Below are 20,318 nucleotides of genomic sequence, written 5' to 3'. Positions count from 1 at the left end.
GCACATCATACTCTGACACACATGGAGTCACCATGAACCTGAGTCAATGCCATGGCAGTTGGTTTAATGGCATCTTCTAAGAAAATCATTCAGTCTTAAAAACCGATTCTTTCCCTGGTTTCTTTGGGTCTAATTTTAAATGCTATTTCTCTAATAATTTTTCTGAGCCCTCCCCCCACTGCTGCCGCCAGGTTATAAGCTTAAATTGACCCTGTACGTCACTGGTCATAGCTTTTATCACCTTTGCATTGTCTTTGCTTATTTAATTCTTTGTCTTTCTGTCCAGTTTCTGTGTTTTATCCCAGAGATTTTAAGTTCTGTTTGAAGGAAGTGGTTTCTCAGTGAATCCCCAGTACCTAATAGAGCACACACGTCGGCAGCACTCTGCATATATTTTTGAATGAATTATTCATTTATATTGAAATTTGTTAATTTACTAGGTTTTTAAAAAAGTCGATGACTGGCGCATTTAAAAGGAATGATTTTAATGTAGCTAAAATAACCCCCCAGAACATGCAAGGAAATAAAGTACAATACTATAGTAAGGTTTAGTGAAAAGAGTAAGTCTTCGTTTACTGAGGGATGGAGAGTAGGGTAGGGATTTTTCTTTAATTGTTGGAGGAGTAGAAGAATATCAGCAATTTCTGAGTCTCTCCCTTAACCAGGCATGCACAAGTGCCCAATGGCTGTTGTTCAGAGCAGACTGCTCTGAATACAATTGCTTTCTGCTCTTTAGTCACGGGCTTGGAAGGGAACCTTGGTGGTCCTCACGATGCTGTGCTCCATTTTACAGATGGAGAAACTGAGGGCAACAAAATGCCATGATTCTCCACTGGTAGGGCTGGGTGTGTAATTCAGGTCTCCTGCCTCCCAGGAATTGGAAAGGGCACTCGGTCCTTTAAAAATAATCTCGGCTGCTTTAATAGCGTCAGCACCTGTTGTCTCAGCTTCCGCAAGAGAGAAGCTATTAATTTCTCCTTCATCAAAGCGGAGTTTCTGGTCTGTCTGAATCTTGTCTTCCCATGACTGCAGCTGTCTGTACACTAAGGCCAAATGCTGAGCAGAGGCACCTTTTTGCTGGATTCGATTACCCACCCCACCCCCACCCCCGCCAATATAGAAGGAAAAACGTGACACAGATCAGCCAGACAGTGGCCAAATGTGTGATATCTTTGCTGAACCCTCCTCATTGCACCACGTGCTGCACCACGGATAGAGCGTGAAAACCGCCACGAAGATCTGACCCCCCCCCCCACACACACACACACCCGTCTGTGACCAGCTGTGGCCAGGACATTAGCTGCTAGAAACTGAGAGAAGACAGCTAATCTGAGTTGCAACATCATTATCTGTAAAATGGAAAGTAATTATAATACTTCCTTAGGAAGTTTTGAGAATCAAATCGAATTTTGAACGTCAAGGATAATAAAAGCAAACTAAACTTGAATAAGCAAGTTTGGTTAGCTGTAATTATCATTGTTAGTATTATTGTGTTAGCAAGGTCTAGATTGTTAGTTATTTTTTCTCCTGTGCCTGTCGCAGGCTGCAGCACACTGTCCATGGACATAGGGCTCTTCACCCCGGGTGTCGGAGAAAGATGACTTCCCTCACCTCGGGGCTTCCAGCGGGGAGGGAAGGCAACGCAGTACGCATGCGCGCGGGCAGCAGGCTACTATAAGAGAGCGCAGCGCAGCCGCAGCGCGCGGAGTTGGAGCTTGTCCTGGAGGAGAGTGGAGTGTATGGGTTTCTGTGTCGCTGTGTCTCCGGTAGCAGCTACTGATAACTTCCGTGGGAAGCTCCCGTCCGTACACAGCTCCGAGGGCCCAGGAGCGCAGAGGCGTGGGAAGCCGGACAGAGGCCTTCCGCGCCTGTGGGACTGGCTGCAGCCGAGCAGTTGGGCGAGCAGTCGCCTGGACCCGCGCCCAGCGGCAGCCGCGCAGCCTGCAGCGGGGCCAGCGAGCGGATCCGCGCGGCTCCCGGACTGCGGCTCCTGGACGCGTCGGCGGCGGCGCCTCCTGCGGCGGGCTCGGGCTCTCGGCAGGGGGAGAGGATTTCCCCGGCGCTCGGCAGAGGGGTGTTTGCTGCACCTTGGGGGAGTGCTCGGGCTGCAGGCCGGAGCCATGCGGACAAAGTTGGGAGCTTTGGAGGCTGCGCGCTGTCGGCCGCTGCACTTGCTGTCCGGAGCTCCGCGCGTGCCGCCCGCTTCCTTCGCCACCCTCGGCCCCTGAGAGGGGAGTGAAGTAGGGGAGACGCGCCAGACTTGTGCTGGGACGCAGAATCTGCGACTCGGCTCTGCGTCTGGAGGCCGGCGGCGCGGCCCTAGGCGGGTGTGCCTGGAGGCCACCTGGGCTCAGTGACCGTCTCCTCGGGGATGCACTTGGAGAGTCCCGTTGTGGGCGAAGCCTCGGGAACCCGCTGACTACACCCCGGGAGCTACAACTCCGAGAGACTCCCCTCAAAGCAGCCCCACCGAGGGCCGGGACCCCGGACAGTGGCGGGGATGGCTTAGGAGCCGCGACACAGCCGTACCAGGTCGGAGGCTCCTGGACGTCGGGCAGGGGGGAGTGGCCCGCGAGTAAGGGCGTCCAGCGAGGTGGCCCCGGCCGCAGCACCGAGAGACCCGACTCCCCGGAGACCTCTCCTGGCCCTCTGGAGCTGCGCCGCCCGCGCCCAGGGTGAGACCATGTGGGGCGGCCGCCGCCCGGCCGGAGCCTCCGGGAACGCCGCCTCGCTGCTGCCACTGCTGCTGGGCGCGCTGCTGGCGGCGGGCGCGCGGGCGGGCGGCGAGTACTGCCACGGCTGGCTGGACGCGCAGGGCGTCTGGCGCATCGGCTTCCAGTGCCCCGAGCGCTTCGACGGCGGCGACGCCACCATCTGCTGCGGCAGCTGCGCCCTGCGGTACTGCTGCTCCAGCGCCGAGGCGCGCCTGGACCAGGGCGGCTGCGACAACGACCAGCAGCAGGGCGCCGGTGAGCCTGGCCGAGCGGACAAAGACGGCCTCGACGGCTCGGCAGGTAGGACGGCGGGGCCGAGCGCGACGAACAGGGAGGAAGGCTGGCTGTGTCCCCACGACACAGACCCAGGAGCCTGGGAAGGGAAGGAAGTAGGAGCACCGACACTGCAGAAAAGCACCTGCGGAGCCTAGTAATTTGTGCGAAGTGGGAAGCCAGTTCACCTCCCTGGTCTCAGTTTCCCCATCTATCAGCAGAAAGGTGGTGGGGTTTTCCCAAGAAAACCATACAGGGTAGGCCGCAGACATCAACCAAATTCCTTCTGTCCAGGGTCCCTGTGCCCCTCTCGTATCTCCTGTCTCTATACGTCTAAATTCTAGTAAGGGGTTCCTTGGGGGTGCCCGAGGAAACGGCGGGGACGCGCTCCTTTCGGTGAGGGCCTGGCAGTGGCACTTCGTGAAGTCCCCTCGGAAGGAAGGCAGCTCTTCAGGGCTTTCCCCTTGGTGATGCCCTATATCAGACCTGGGAACTTCTAACCCTCCCCTGCCGGTGGGCTAGGCCTCGGGTCTCTGGGCCAGTTCTTGCCACAACAGACTTGTTAGGTATGACATCAGAGCCGGCCTAACCTTGCTCTTTATGGCTGCCTTTTTTTCTTAATTTTTTTGTTTTTCCAAATTGCCAGAGTTGTAAAGTGAACAAATCTGTGACCGAATTGGATAGGTTCCACTTCCTCCACTCTTCAGAAGCCTTCCCAGGCTGACTCCCTTGAGAATATACACCAGTAACTAAGGGGTGTATGTGTGAGTGTGAGGGAGGATTTAGTTCTGGGGTGGCAGGGATAGAGGTCAAGCGGCAAACATGTGGAGGGAGGTCTTTTTCTGAGGCAGTTTCTGCTTACCTAGAGGACTTCTGACCAGTATCCTAAGCGTGGGGTTTGAGCTACCTGAGCTGTTGGCAGTGAGTGGCTTCCTGTGTTTACAGAGCTGTCTCCTGGGGCCTGGTAAGAGGGAAGACCATCCAGTGCCCTTCTCTTTGCAGCCAAGCAACGTATTAGCATGCTCCTCCCCTGGTCTGCTGCTTGAATCTGAAGAGAGGAGAACTGAGGGTAATTCCAGAAAAGGTGCCATTTTAACACGCAAGCACAGCGTGGCAGAGCGTGTGGCTGCGGAGTCAAGCTTGAGAAACCAAAGTCTGTCTGCTGCAGTGATGTGTCTGCTAAGTTGGGCTTGTCAGCGGTCTTTGGACAAATCAGTAGTGGGCAGACGGTTTTCTGACACCATGGGTTGTGCATGGGTGTGTTCCTCATTCTACTTTTAAACCCTTTCTTCCTAAAAATTCTGTTCCTCACCATTCTTTTCTGCAATCAAGGACAACTACTGTCTAATTAAGCGGTGCTGAGTGCTGATAGTTAACTCAGCGTTCTTTACCCTGTGTAGGTATTTATGCTACCAAGTAAAAATCCTGGGAAGAGAACAGTTATTTCTCCCAAAAAACTCTTATGAACTACACTGATTTCAGCTGGGTTTTGCTCTCATGCTCGGGGTATTTTTCTTACCACTTTTACTGTTATTTGTTTACTTCCTTGATAACTTATTTGGGGTGCTGGTGTCTTAGAGAATGAAGTATTTATAGCATGCATGGGAAAAAGCCCAGCAGCCGCTGCTCCAAGACTCTAGTTAGCCTGAAGTGACAGTATAATTAGAACAGAAATACTCTTGGAAAACTGTGCCGCAGATTCTGCAGCGAGTGTTTCTACCTGTTAAAGGGGCACTCCGTATGGTATTTAGGGGCCCTGGTAGTGCAGGAAACCCTATGGGGCAGTTCTACTCTGTCATATAGGGTCGCTATGAGTTGGAATCGACTGAACAGCAGTGGGTATATGGTTATATAGTACTTGCTCTGTTCAGCTTTGGAACTCAGTCGTCAGCCTTTGTACTTATAAAGTACTTTTTATTTGTACAGCATTGTTTCTCTGTGACTCCAAGTGGAACTATATCCTAAAAGCACTGACTCCAGGAAGACTAGAGCAGTGAGAAGGTGCATAATTACGAAGTTCATTTTTCCCATGGACAGCCAAATGATTTAAAGTACCGGACCTTAGAGGTGCCGGAGAACTTGACTCTTTCTCCTTCCTAAAGGGCTTTCCCATATGACTGTGCTAGCACCATGCTTTGCCAAGACCAGTAAGATCTAGTCCCTGTCCTCGTGCATTTTTCAATCAAAGAGTCAAGGAGATCCATCAGGAACATACCAGAAACTTGAGGTGCTGGATAGCCCAGGGTGGAATTCCACACAAGTGGTTCAGAGGCATTCTGCAGGCGCCTTTCTCCTGGTCCTGCCCCCATCAGCCTATGGGGCTAGCTTGTGAAAGCCTTGGAGTGCTATCTAATTTTAAAATGGAGTATGCTATTGATTTTACTAGAAGGTTATTTTTATTTTTTACAGGTTTTCAAAATAAACCTCACTTATTATGTATCTTGACCATTGCTTTATGCTGTCCAGGCTTTTCCCAGTTCTTCACAGAGAATCCCGGGTCCAACCTCAGGCTTCCCTGCTCCACCTCAGCCCCCCTCGTCTTACTTGGGCGCCTTCTTGGCTCCCTGTGGGTGGCCCTGCTTCCTTGAGCTTGCTGCTCCCTACATTTGTTCTCAGTACATGTTTTTGTGGTGGTCTGCTGGCTGGAATAGCTTCCTCCACCCCTAAGTAACTTTACCTTTCCACTGCTCAATGCCTTATGCTAGGCCTCCCACCCAAGGGCTAGCACTTTAGCTAAGCAAGAGATTTTAGATTTTTTTTTTTAAACCCTTGTTTGACCTCCTGCACCTTACAGACTGTTGAGAAATAGTAGTGGTTAGAGTCTGACCTAATTTTTTTATTCATTTGCCTGTGAAAAAAGAACTTGCTAAAAAATGGTAAAGGAGTGTAAATAGTTTTCTGGGGGAGAAAAAGACTTTTAAACTCATTGTTACTATGCAGATCCTACAACTGTCTGTTGTTAGTTGCCCTCGAGTTGGCTCCAACTCATGGCGACCTTATTTCTAAGAGAACTAAACATAGCCTGGTCCTGCGCCATCTTCATGATCACTGGTATGTTTGAGCCCACTGGTGTCAGTCTATCTCATTGAAGGTTTCCCTCGTTTTCGCTGACCCACTACTTTACCAGCCATGATGTCCTTTTCTAGCAGTTGGTCTTTCCTGATGACAAGTCCAAAGTAAGCGAGCCAGTGTCTCGCCATCCTCACTTCTAAGGAGCATTCTGGTTGTATTTCTTCTAAGACAGGTTTTGTTCTTCTGGCAGTCCCTGGTATATTCAATATTCTTTGCCAGCACCACAATTTGAATGCATCATTTTTTCTATCTTCGTTTTTCACCTATCCATTAGGGCAAGTGGCACAAAGGTTAAGAGCTTGACTGCTAACCAAAAGGTCAGTGGTTTGAATCCAACAGCCACTCTTTAGAAACCCTATGGGGCAGTTCTATTCTGTTCTGTAGGGTTGCTATAAGTTGGAATCGACTCAGTGGCAACTGGTTTGGTTTTTCGGGTTTTATCAGGGCCGACGTAAGTTTGGGCAGTTCAGATATGGTAGGAATTTTAGAGCCATAATAATCTTAAAACATTAAATCCATATTGCTTATGGATTTTTCTTTTTTTAACCAAGTTGGATATTTGCCTCCAGCAATATTGCAATGGCGAGTCTAACTGTAAATATTAGCACTTCTGCTTTGGGAGAGCTGAACACCGTGCCTAGAGGGCCTTACCACATTTTCTACCAACCAGTCAGCCAGTTGCTGTTGAGTCAGTCCTGACTCATGGCGACCTCATGACTGTCAGAGTAGAACTGTGCTCCGTAAGGTTTTCATTTACTGCTTTTTTGGAAGTAGATCCCCAGGTCTTTCTTCTGAGGCATCTCTGGGTGGACTCAAACCTCTAACCATTCGGTTAGCAGCTGAGCACATTAACCATTTGCACCATCCAGGAACTCCAGCTTTCCTAAGCACCTGCTAAAGGGCAGAGCATGTTGTGGGCTGATAATGAATGAATAAACTGGCCCAGCCTCTGTCCCTCACTCTGCGTATAAATGCTGCTCATCACAGAATCGTACTGCATTCTTAGAGTGTCATGATTTTGTGTCTCTGCTCTTTTCTTCAGTGCCTATCTACGTCCCGTTCCTCATTGTGGGCTCCGTGTTTGTTGCCTTCATCATCTTGGGGTCCCTCGTGGCAGCCTGTTGCTGCAGATGCCTCCGGCCCAAGCAGGAACCCCAGCAGAGCCGAGCCCCTGGGGGCAGCCGCTTGATGGAGACCATCCCCATGATCCCCAGCGCCAGCACATCCCGAGGGTCTTCCTCTCGCCAGTCTAGCACAGCTGCTAGCTCCAGCTCCAGCGCCAACTCGGGCGCCCGGGGCCCCCCCACGAGGTCACAGACCAACTGCTGCTTGCCAGAGGGGACCATGAACAACGTGTATGTCAACATGCCCACTAACTTCTCCGTGCTGAACTGCCAGCAGGCCACCCAGATCGTGCCTCACCAGGGGCAGTACCTGCACCCGTCCTATGTGGGGTACACGGTGCAACATGACTCGGTACCCATGCCACCCGTGCCCCCTTTTATGGACGGCCTGCAGACTGGCTACAGGCAGATCCAGTCCCCTTTCCCCCACACTACCAGTGAGCAGAAGATGTTCCCGGTGGTGACGGTGTAACTCCCAAGAGGGTCAGAGATGCAGACAGCCAACCTGCAGAGATGCCTTGTTGTGAGAGGCCATGCATGTCGATGGCATTTGTGGCACGATTCCTTATGATGGGTGCATTTGCCCCATACCACGTGCAAATATCTCTGCCTCAGCGTTTCTGGATGTTCCATCCAAGTGCCTGACTGATGGATGATGGAAAAGCACATTCACTGGAGCTGCCTCTGCTGTTTCTGATGGTTACACAGTGACAGATGCCTGAGCCCTTAAGTGCCCCCGAGGTACAGGTATCAAAAGAATCGTGTAAACTGAAAGATTAAGGGTTTTATTATATCATTATTATTATTATTTCTATTTTGTTTTTATCTCCACAAGATCAGAATTGCTGTGACCTACCTACCTTTTTACTTGGGCCTTTTTTTAATAAATACCCAAGGTTGAGAGGAAGACATAAATTACGTGGCCATTATAAAAGGAAACCAACTTGAACACTCTGAAATTCGTCATTGATCTCAGTATTTCACAGGCACATCTTAATTTCAGTGTATAAAATATATATGTATTTTTTTGTCTATTTTGTGATTGTGCTTTTTTATCTTCTGTAGAGATCGTATTATGAAGTGATTTTCTACATTAAAAAGAGACTGAAAGAAATTGTATAGTCACTTAACTAATGAAGACATTTCAGAACTCTAGGATTATTTTAATCTTGAAAGAGTGGGTGGTGTAGTAATAAAACCATTCATCCCCTTCGAGGGTATCTTTGAATTTCCTGGCCTTCCAGTGACATCTGAGAAGATGCAATAATTAGATGTTTTTAAAATGTAAATCAAACCATCAGCTGCTGCTTTTCCAAGTTACTTCTAATGTTGCCATGTGGTATAGCTTGGCTTTCAGATCCTGATTTCTATATAGTTCTGAGTGCAGGTAATCGCCAGAGTTATATGAAGGTCAGTATTTCTGCCTAGATCTGATAAAATGTTTTCTTGTTTCACCTATTAAAAATTTTTTAAAAATGCTTTACAGTAATTCTTAGTATAGCTTTTTGGCCATAGTCTGAAACTTGGAGTGAAATTTAAACTACAGATACAGATTTACGTTGCAAATCATGAGGCTTTTTATACTCTCATTATCAAAATGGCTTTTTTCAGGCAATAGGGACTGTTCAGTCAGGAGAAGAGCTTTTCAAAGAGAGATTGCCTTTCTTCCACCAACAAGTTGGGTCTTTGTTCTTGTTCCTCTTTCCTCAGCAAGAACTGTATTCATTGCCATTGTTGTGACTTATGAAATTCAAGCAAATTTATTTGTATATTGTTTACTTATATAAAAAAAATAAGTTTAAGTATTTGCAATTACATTTCTAAATGCTAGCCAAACCAAGATTTGTAATTAAACCTTTGTGAGGTGTGGTCTTTTACACATTTTTATGTCTATCTTTCTGTCTCCTGACAATAATGTAAAGTCACTGACAGCAATCAGTATCAACAAAGATACTATAATCACATTCTTTTTTTAATAACCAAAGGCAGGGGAAAATAATTTTACTTATTAATAAATGCTTTATGGTGTGAATTTCTAGGGGAGTTGGTTTTTTTCATTTTCTCTCTAGTTAGTAATTTTTCAGATGGTTTATTAAGCCTGCTAATCTGATAAAATTGCTAAAAATCATAAATATTGCTTTTTAAAAGCAATATTTGAAAATGATTGCTATCTGAGAAGTTTATATGTATATTCTGTGAGTCAGTGAGTCTTATTTGACATATTCCAGTGGAAATGTCAACAACACAAAAGAGATAGTTCTTTTGGGATCAATAAATGTGTTCCCTAGATTGTTTTGGATACAGAATTCCTACTTACCTTAAAAAAAAAAATTGTTGTCGAGTTGACTCTGACCAATACGAACCCTGTGTGTATCAGAGTAGGACTGTGCTCCGTAGAGTTTTCAGTGGCTGACTTTTTGGGAGTAGATTGCTAAGCCTGTTTTCTGAGGCTCCTTTCAGTTAGCAGTTGAAACTCGTTAAACTTAGAGATCACCTAGCCCAGGGTTTGGCAATTTTTTTTTCCTGGTAAAGGGCTAGATAATAAATATTTAGGCTTTGCAAGTCATATGGTCTCTGTTGCAATGATCCAACAGCTCTGCTGTAGTAGCGGGAAAGCACAGTTGACATGTAAACAAGCGTAGCTATCTTCCAATAAAACCTTATCTAGGGACAGTGAAATTTAAATTTGATATAATTTCCACATGTCATGACACGTTATTTTTTTTGAGTCATTCGGAAAAAAAAAAAAAAAACCATAGCTCTGGGCCCATACAAAAACCACCAGTGGACTGGATTTAATTCATGGGCTTGAGTTTGCTCATCCCTGATCTCGGTCTGCCTTGCCCAATGCAGCATTCTTGATGATTTTTTTTAAACGTAGAGGTATGGAGAGTGCTCGCTTCTCTTAGTCAAGACCGTATAATTTTTGCTGCTTTTCTAGGTTGCCATTAAATACTGTGATTGAAACAAAAGTTCACTTTAATAGATGGAATGAGTTTTTAACTTTAGTGAATGCTACATGGTCTTTCCAAACATATAGCATCATTAGCAACAGCCTCAGATTTTTTTCAATTTTGGTAAAAACTGGAGAAATTCAGTAGCAAAATTAAAAAGTTCAAGTAAGTACATCTTCCTTGCAGTAAAGCAACATAAAAGAGCCTGTAGGGTATAATTTGCACCCAAGAGAAATAGTTTAAAGTCTGTTAATTTTTTTTTCTTTCAAAAAAAGGAACACTGACAGAAAAACAGATGGTTGCTGCACATTTTCTCTGCATCTGAACTTTTCGCGTTAGTTCATGATGGTTCCAGGGAAAGTCTTCGCTTGCAGCTGTATCTAGTGTATCGCTGCATGTAGGAGAGAAAGCCCAGAACCGCTGATTCCAAGGATGAAATTCACTAGCTTTCTGTGTCCATCTGGGAGCCTGGAAACCTTGCCTCTTCTATCATTTCTGCCAGTGACATCACTAGGGTTGGTGTCACGCAGTGCAGTAACTCATGGTGTCACCCCCCCATGCTAATTACCACAATATTGTAGCTAAAAACCAGAAAATTTGACAAAATCAGCGACTCTAAAAATACCGGCAGCAATGAAAACAACAGCGCGTGCTTGTAGGAGTGCAGCCGAAACTGTGTAATTCGAAGCGTCATTGTAATTGGATAATGACAGCACATTAGAAGGTTCAAAAAGTAAATTAGCATAGAGTTTTAGCCTTGTTGGTGTGTTGATACATGTAAGCTGGGCTTACGAAAACATTTTTGTTGTTATAACTAACTACAGGGGTATTCTTATAAAGAAATAATAAATTTCTGCTGAAATTGCACAAAAATTTTACAGTCATTTTGGCGTCACCCCCTCTGACAGTGTCACCCAGTGAGGTCGGCAGTCCCCGCACCATCCTACGGATGCCACTGATTTCTGCCGCTGGAAAAGTTAAAATGTAACAAAAATATCAACATCCAAAGTGGAGAGAATACCATTAAGACGAACATGTTTTGGCTTAGCTTATTTACTCTGCAGCACTCACCTTCAAGCTAGCCTGCCATGTCTGATAGTTTAAGTTCCTAGAAGCTCAGCAAATTAAATATTTCCTCTATTAAACTGACCTTGAGTTCATTCTTTCATGATCAACCCCATTGAAAAACTTGTTGCCGTCAGGTTGATTCTGACTCATAGCGACCCATCTGCTTCCATAAAGATTTACAGCCTTGGAAGCCCTATGGGGCAGTTCTACTCTGTCCTGCAGGGTTGCTATGAGTCGGAATGGACTTGACGGCTGTGGATTTTTTTTTTTTTTTTTTTTTTCTGGACTCTTTACGGAAGTAGACTGTGACTTCTCTCTCTCGCTGAGTGGCTGGTTGCTTCAAACCTCCGAACTTTCTGTTGCCAGCAGAGCCCTTAACAATTGCGCCACCAGGGCTCCTCTCTCTTTAATGATTACACATTGATTTCAAGAGTTCTGGGACCCTATTTTCTCCTTGTTTTGTTAACAATTCGGATTTACGTTCTTTCAGAAAGCCAGCCTGAAGAAACCATGAAGATTAGAAAGCAGAGACAAAAGTCAGGGCAGAGGCCTCCAAATGGACTGGACAAAGGGAGATAAGTTTAAACGGTGCTAAAAGTTGGAATCTGAAAGAATTTGGAATTGTAAGTTCTCTTCTCAGTTCTACCCTTATCCAGTAGTAAAATAAAAAACCAAGTTACTATGGAGGAGTCAATTCTGACTCATGGTGGCACCATGTGTGAGAGCAGAACTTCGCAACACAGATTTTCAATAGCTGTGATCTTTTGAAAGTAGATCACCAGGCCTTTCTTTCGAGATGCCCCTGGGTGGACTCAAACCTCCAAACTTTCAGTTAGCAGCCAGGCTTGTTAACTGTTTTCACCACCCGGGAACCCTTTCCCAGTAATAGCACTCTCATTGTTGACCTTTTTACTTAAGGGCTTTGTCTGTTTCTGGCAAATTCACAGTGGTCTCTGGCAGAAAGTTGGAGTGTCTCTACCACACAGATCCTCAGCAATTCATTCAAGTGGGTTAGCAGTTTAATAAACAACCCATTTGCTTTTAGTTGCTTATACTTCCTAAATGCTTAAAAGGAAGAAGTTTGTTTTTAACGTATTTCAGAATTGAGACTTCTCATTTATTTAGCCTGCTTTTCCCCCCGTGTGTCACCCCTGCCTCATTAGCATATGTGGTAAGTGTATACTACAGCGGCCAGTGCGGGGCTCTTCTCGCGAGATGTGCAGAGGGTGCTCATGGGAATCTGCGGGGAGGGGTTACAGTTGGCAGAAGGAGAAGTCAGCCAGTGGTAAGGGTCCTGAGTTATTGCTAAGTAAATAATGCACTGGCAGGAATGGCCAAGTGAACTTTCTAGGTTTTTAAAAAATGTGGTCACTTCCCCCATTTTGCTTATTTCTCTTATCTCTGGAGCAAAAGTCAAAACGTCTGAGGAAACTGCGTAACTTTACAACGGGACTTATTTTGAGCAGAGGAATCCCAGAGCATAGCGAGGGCGGTTGCAGTAGCTTTTAAAAAACCAAGGAAGTGTGCGGAGTCCCGGGGCCTGCCCAGAGAACGAACCAGGAGCTGGGTCGTGGGTCTAGTCCTGGCCGCTGGGGAAGGCATGCCCTTTACGCTCAAAGTTGAGGGCCGTTTCATGTTTAAAAGGGGCAGCTAAACATAGCAAGGAGGAATAAAACGTGCAAACAAACGACACCACCAGTCCTCATCACTCAGCTTTAATCCTCCTCCCACTTGCTCCGATGAGAGAGATCCTTAAGGACATACCATCCTGCCACATTTCTTTTGAAAAGCCGGAGTTCGGCTGTTTTCATTCAGCCCATTAATTCAAAAATCTCTCTATGTAAACTAAACAAATTTTAAAAACTTTTTTGCCTTTTGAATTTTGTTGTTGTTGTTAATTGATTGAAAACACAAATGTTGCTGTGATTTAAGTGCCTTTAAAATAAACCAGTTACTGTTGAGTCGATTCTGACTCAATGGCGACTCGTTGTGTATCACAGTAGAACTGTGCTCCGAAGGGTATTCAATGGCCGATTTTTTGGAAGATCGCCAAGTCTTTCTTCTGAGATGCCTGTGGGTGGATTGGAACCTCCAGCCTTACAGTTACCAGCCAAGTGTGTTAACTGTTGTACCACCCAGGGACTTCATGTGCTTTTAAGGGGCTGAGTGAGTGAAAGACGACAAAAGATTAGAACTTGCTCTTTTCCTGAAAATTACAGCATTACTGTAGGCAAATATGATGTAGTGCATTAATTTATATTTGCTTTCTGTAGTTTGTCCTCCATTCTCCAGTGTAGAATCATTTATCAGAGGAAAATTTAAGATGAAAACCCTAGAAACCAGTGTTACTGCTGTTGAAAACATTAAGTATTTTTGCATATGAAGTATAATCCAGACAGAATAATTTTGAGATGAAGTTACAAAGCTTTCTATAGGGATTTGGCCCTGAGGGTCAGTTTGCTTTTCACAATTAAAGTTTCAGAATGCCTTCAACATTGCTTCCCAGAATTGAAGGACCTAGACTCAAATCAAGAACAAGAAATTAGAAATTAATGCTTTTTTTATACTTCTAAATGAGAGACAATAAAAGGGGTAAAAAGTTGATGATGGCAGCCTTAATATAGAATTTTAAGCATACAAACTTCCATCTTAATTTCAACCATCTTGAAGTATAGGTCTTTCCTTTTAGAAAAATCGTAGGTTACACAATACATTATTTATTCAGTAGACATAACAGCTGTAGGAGACTGATTTCCGTCTGTGACACGTATATAAAATTACCACATATGTGTATACATGCATGTGCATAATGATTGCAGGGAAATTTAAAACAGAAAGAACTTATCAAGAGGCTCTCTCATCCAAGAGTCTGTTCTCAATTCTAGACTGATTTTTTTTTTCTGCTCTAATTTTTTAAAATGGGTTTGTTTGTAATCCTCAGCTTCACTTGTCTCATTTAGAACTGGTTCTCTGGGACCTCATCTGGAGTGGGAGGGAATCGAGTTAGAAGCCATCTCTTCCACTTACAGTGTGACCTTCCACACCAGCCTCAATGTCTCCAAGCTCAGCGCACTCTCTGTAAAAGGGGATGAATAACACCCATCTGCAAGGGTTGGGATCCGGCTAAAAGGATATAACTTCTACAGTAGGTTTTCATAATTAACACAAAATTTAACTTCAGATAGTTTTAACCTGTCCAATATAGATACATATATATCTATATTGATAAATAAACCATTGCTATCAAGTCGATTTCAACTCATAGGACCCTATAGGACAGAGTAGAACTGCCCTACATGGTTTCCAAGATTATAAATCTTTACGGAAGCAGATTGCCACATCTTTCTCCTATGGAGCAGCTGGTAGGTTCCAAATACTAACCTTTCGATTAGCAGCCAAGCACTTTAACCACTGTGCCACCAGGGTTCCTTATATTGACGAATAAGATACATCAAATATATAAAGATTCTTATAACTAGTTCAGGGTTTTTTAAAATTTTTGTTTCAATAGCTAATCATTAACTAAAAGCTCAACAATTACTCTAAAACAAAGATGAGAAGATAAGGTGGCAGGGAAACTAGAGTACTGGAAATGGAACAACCAGAATGCAATTAAAGAGAATGTTGACGCATTGTGAAAAACGTAACTGATGTCGCTGAACAATTTGTGTAGAAATTGTCAAATGGGAGCCTAATTTGCTGTGTAAACTTTCACTGAAAACACAATAAAATATTATTTCAAAAAATAACTAATCAGTAGTGTTTTGCCTGAGTTAATCTAAATTTCTTGTGACTTTTAGGTTGCCTAGAACTTGTACTGAATTGGCTTTCTCTGACCTTTGGACCAGTGGCAATCTTGGTAATACCGTAAGTGTCCTTATCTTATTTCTCTGCACTGTTGCTTTGTAAATTCACGGGATTTCTCTTTCCCTGTACCCTCTGCTAGACTTGGCTACTTCTACTTAGCCTTTCTAGTCTCTTCAGTTGGTATCTCTCTGAACCAATCAGGGTTTAGTTACAACATATTTTATTATACTTTTCTGTAGAGTTATAACCTACGTATGAAGTCCCTGGCTGGTGCAAATGGTTAAGTGCTCAGCAGCTAACTGAAAGATTGGTGGTTCGAATCCACCCAGCAGTGCCTCAGAAGAAAGGTCTGGCAAGCTACTACCAAAAAATCATCTCTTAAAAACTCTGTGGAGAACAGTTCTACTCTGACACACATGAGGTCGCCATGAAGTGAAGTCAATTCCACAGCAACTGGTTTGGTTTCAAGAGGGCATCAGTGGTTCAGTGATAGAATTCTCACCTTCTGTGCAGGAGACCCAGGTTCGAGTCCCAGCTAATGCACCTCATGAGCAGCCACACTCATCTGCCAGTGGAAGCTTTCATGTTGTTATGTTGCTGAACAGATTTCAACAGAGCTTCCAGACTAAGGCGGACTAGGAAGAAAGGCCTGCCAATCTACTTCTGAAAATCAGTCAATGAAAACCATATGGATTACAACGGTCCAATTTACAACCAATTATGAGGATGGCACAGGACCAGGAAGCATTTTGTTCCATTGTGCGTGGGATCACCATGAGTTGGGGGTCAACTCAACAACCAGTCAATAAGAAGTTGATTCTATGCATTGTGACTTGAATGGTTCTTATGATTTTCCTCATTATTCTCATGTGTGTTGCAAATGGATTTAGCTACTTACTACAAATGTCTATAAAATCAGTGGTTGAACCTAAAGCAATTCATATGTCCCATCTAAATGCAAAAGTACAAATTAAATGCTTGGTCAGAACTGAGTTTACTCAGCATTCCCTGTGAAGTTGCATCGTCGGGGACTTTTCAGACATCTTCTTTAGAGGCTTGCTTCAGAAGAACATGCTTTGGGGGCAAAGCACAGGTTTTGGAAGAAGTGACAGATGGGTTCAAATCGCTCTTCCACCCCTAACAAGCGTGGAAGCACCCTCCCTGAGCTTCAGTTGGTTAAGATGGAACTATAGTAACACCTGCTCATAGGCTGTAGTGAGGAGTAAGTGAGATGATACAGCACTGTCCACCATGACATCTCTTGCTGAACACAGGATTGCTTCTGTAGGTTACTTTCCAGGGACTCTGTTTTTGTGCAAGTGGTGTGTTAAACCATCTCTAAAACCTCACCTAAACCAAAAATCAAACTTGTTGCCATGGAGTCCATTCTGATGAACAGAGTAGAACTGCCCCATAGAGTTTTCAAGGCTGTAATCTTTCTGGAAGCAGAAGGCCACATCTTTCTCCCATATAGCAGGTAGGTTTGAATCGCTGACCTTTTGGTTAGCAGCCAAACACTTCATCACTGTGCCACTAGGGCTCCTTCAAAACCTCACCTAGCCACATCCTGACAGGATCCTTTCTTTGCTCCTGTGTTTTCACGTTAGTTGACAATCCTTAGAAGTTGGGCTACAAGAACTAGACGTTGCAGATTGGCCAGAGCACAGCTGCTGCTCTCTGCTTCTTTAATGCATACTTGATGTAATTCCTTCTTATTCTGTATTCCCCAAGCACTTGCTTTACTCTTGTTTCGTCTTGCCTGGTACTCTAAATTGTGTACATGTCCCTTACAGGGCAAGCTCCTGAGGGTAGAAACCAAGACTTCATCATTTCTAAATGACACCTTGGCACCTAGAACGATGCCTGTATACAGCATGCACTCAATATTTGTGAAGGTAGAAAGAATGTCTGGACATAAAAACTTTTAGTATAAGTAAGTTAATAAGAGATATCATTAGGCCCATGCAATAACCTATTTATTTAAAAGCAGTATCCAGTATAACTTTATGTCTGGCTGTCTTAGGCTGGGTTCTCTAGCAAAGCAAAACCAGTAAAGCATATAAATACATATAGAGAGAGATTTATGTCAAGGAAATGGCTCACATGGTTGTAGAGACTGGAACATAGGTCAGGCTGGAGGCTTCTCCTGATTCACATAGCTGCAGGGGCTGGTGAACCCAAGATCAGCAAGTCAGACAGCAGGGCTCTGGCTCACAGGCTGCGAGGACTGATGAATCCAAAGATTGGCCGGCAGGACAGCAGGTAAGCTGCTAGCTCAAGTCCCAGGAATTAGAAGGCAGACAAACAGGAGCCAGCTGCAGAATCCAGAATGAGCAAAAGCCCCTGAGCCTTGCCAAAAAATCCACTTACATTGGATGCAGGCCACACCCCCAAGGAAACTCCTTTTCAACTGATTGGCTACTCACAGCAGATCCCATCATGGAGGTGATCACATTATATCAGCTCTCATCATGGAGATGATTACATCATTATATGACTGCCAGACTACATCAAAACTGACAAATCACTGAGAATCATGGCCCAGCCAACTTCACACACAACCTTAACGATCACATTGGCATTACATGAACTAGCACATTTTTCTCTGATTATTAAAACTTTCAAAGAACCAATCAGTTAACAATACCTGAGATAAGACCCTTTTTATGGTGACTTTTGTGAGAATATTACTGCTTCTGTCTAGATTTTAGCCATTTTTAAACTCCATTGGTCCAACAGAATCAAGTGAGGATTGCAAAGATTTGAAATCACCAGAGCGATCTTAAACAGATTTCCCCCAATAAAAAATTGTAAGGCTAAGGGTGATCCAAAGTAGATTTTTTTCCTAGCTTTTATCGTTGATGGGTTTTTTTTTGTTTGTTTGTTTTTAAGCCAGTGCCATATCTCTATCTATACTAGTTTTAGTCTTAAGAAATTTTATATGTAATGAAAAATGTCTTGGAACAAAAAGAGTCTTTGTTGAATGTCTAAGGACCAATATTCACTCAGCAACTATTTACTGAGAAGTATCAGAATTTCATTTCATTCAATGACTTCCCTCTACCCCCTTGCCCCAGCACACACTGTTGATGTGGTTATTAAGAAAAACTGTGCTTGAAATATGGCATTTGAGGCTGTGGAAGTCTCTGCAATTAGTGGGAAATGAGTTAGGTCTGTTGGAACCTCATGACTACAAGTCACTTTGGAGTGCGCTGCATACGGTGGTACTCACTGCATGCTGTGGCCTTGATCTGCTGCAGAATGGAGAGCAGAGGGAGATGCTCCCAGTCAGAACTCACCGCAGGGTGGACTGGGTTCTGAGATGCAGGCACACCTTTCCTCAGGGCAGTCCTATCACACACATTCCCAGGCCAGTAGCCCAGAGTCTCATGGTGAATTGAAGAGGGAGAGAGTCAGGTGCATCCTATCAATTGGGAAGCAGTGTAAAACCTTGTCTTAATTCAATCTTTACTGCCACTGTCACTGATAATGCTTCACGGGAACATTTTATGACTTAACTTTATAGGATGTTTTCACCTCAATGATCTCATCTTGGATGTCACCTTCTCTTTCCCCCTGGGAGTCTTTCTAGATCCCCCAGGAGTCTTCTTGACTCCACATTAACTTAGGACCCTGTACACACTTCTCTTATCACACTGTGGTAAACTAAAAATGGCCACCAATTCTTTGAATTCCTTCCAGGGCGGGGGGGAGGGGGTGTAAGTCCCTAACTTATACATGCGTAGGCTCTGTGACTTCTGGGCCAGTAGAATTTTGAGAGCTAATGCTGTGCCTGTTTCTAGACCTAGGCCTTATGAGCCTGGCAGCTTCTTCTTCCTGTCTCTTGAAGTATGCCAACCCTGCTTACCATCATCCTGTGAGGAGATGGAGAAGGTACTCTCCATTCCTATAGGCAAAGAAATTGATGTTCAGAGAAGTTAAATGATTTCTTCAAGGTCATAAGGCTAATAACTGGCTACTCTTGGATCCCTGAGTTGCCACTTAAGAAGTCTCACTACCCTGAGGCTACCATGGTGGTCAGGACATATGGGGAGACCATGTGGAGAGGATCTGAGATTACATAAAGAGGTTGAGATTCCCAGCCAGCTTCTGCCATTAAAGTCATCCCAACTGAGACCCCTGACATCATGGAGCAGAGATGGGTCATTCCTGCTGAGCCCTGCCCAAATTGCAAGCTTTTGGCAAAAGAAATGATTGCTGCTGCTTTAAGCCACCAAGTTTTGAGGTGGTTTGTTACTCAGTAATCAATAACCAAAGCAGCAGTAGATAACCAAAACATTCACCAACTGCCTTTTGTCTATTTACATGTCTGCCTTCTCTACTGGACCAAGGTCCTTGAAGGCCTTATTTTTCTGTATCTATTGTTAAGCAAAGATGTCACTTTGAGGAATAAGGTACACCTGACCCAAGACATGGTGTATTCAATCATCTCATATGCATGCGAAAGCTGGGCAATGAATAAGGAGGACTGAAGAAGAATTGATGCCTTTGAATTATGGTGTTGGCAAAGAATGTTGAATATAGCATGGACTTCCAGAAGAATGAACAAATCTGTCTTGGAAGAAGTATAGCCAGAACACTCCTTGGAAGTGAGGATGGTGAGACTTTGTCTCATGTACTTTGGACATGTTATCAGGGGGGACCAATTCCTGGAAAGGGACATCATGCTTGGTGTTATGGATTGAATCGTGTCCCCCCAAAAACGTGTGTCAACTTGGCTAGTCCATGATTCCCAGTATTGTGTGATTGTCCACCATTTTGTCATCTGATGTGATTTTCCTATGTGTTGTAAATCCTGCCTCTATGATGTTAACGAGGTGGGATTAGTGGCAGTTATGTTAACGAGGCAAGACTCAATCTTCAAGATTAAATTGTGTCTTAAGTCAATCTCTTTTGAGATACAAAAGAGTGAAGCAAGTAGAGAGACAGGGGGACCTCAGACCACCAAGAAAGCAGAATGTGTCCTTTGGACCCAAGGTTTCTGTGCTGAGAAGGAGCTAGACCAGGGGAAAATTGATGACAAGGACCTTCCTTCAGAGCCAACAGAGAGAGAAAGCCATCCTGTGGAGCCTGCGCCCTGAATTCAGACTTGTAGCCTACTAGACCGTGAGAGAATAAGTCTCTGTTAAAGCCACTTGTGGTATTTCTGTTATAGCAGCGCTGGAAGACTGTTACGATTTGAATTGTGTCCCCCCAAAATGTGTGTCAACTTGGCTAGGCCATGATTCCCAGCATTATGTGATTGTCCACCACTTTGTCATCTGATGTGATTTTCCTATGTGTTG

General features: G+C 44.5%; 1 protein-coding gene across 1 annotated transcript; it reads left to right on the top strand.

Moving 5' to 3' along the window:
• Positions 1 to 2,632: 2,632 nt before the first annotated feature.
• On the top strand, positions 2,633 to 9,365 carry SHISA2 (shisa family member 2). The gene is made up of 2 exons (XM_004386567.2): positions 2,633 to 3,014; positions 7,102 to 9,365. The coding sequence occupies exons 1-2, from the start codon at positions 2,684 to 2,686 to the stop codon at positions 7,653 to 7,655; spliced, it is 885 nt and encodes a 294-aa protein (XP_004386624.1). The 5' UTR covers positions 2,633 to 2,683; the 3' UTR covers positions 7,656 to 9,365.
• Positions 9,366 to 20,318: the final 10,953 nt, after the last annotated feature.

The sequence above is a fragment of the Trichechus manatus genome, unplaced genomic scaffold (assembly GCF_000243295.1).
Source record: "Trichechus manatus latirostris isolate Lorelei unplaced genomic scaffold, TriManLat1.0 scaffold00168, whole genome shotgun sequence".
Lineage (NCBI taxonomy): Eukaryota > Metazoa > Chordata > Mammalia > Sirenia > Trichechidae > Trichechus > Trichechus manatus.
The sequence above is the reverse complement of the archived record's forward strand: the minus strand, read 5'-3'. Positions and strand labels throughout refer to the sequence as shown.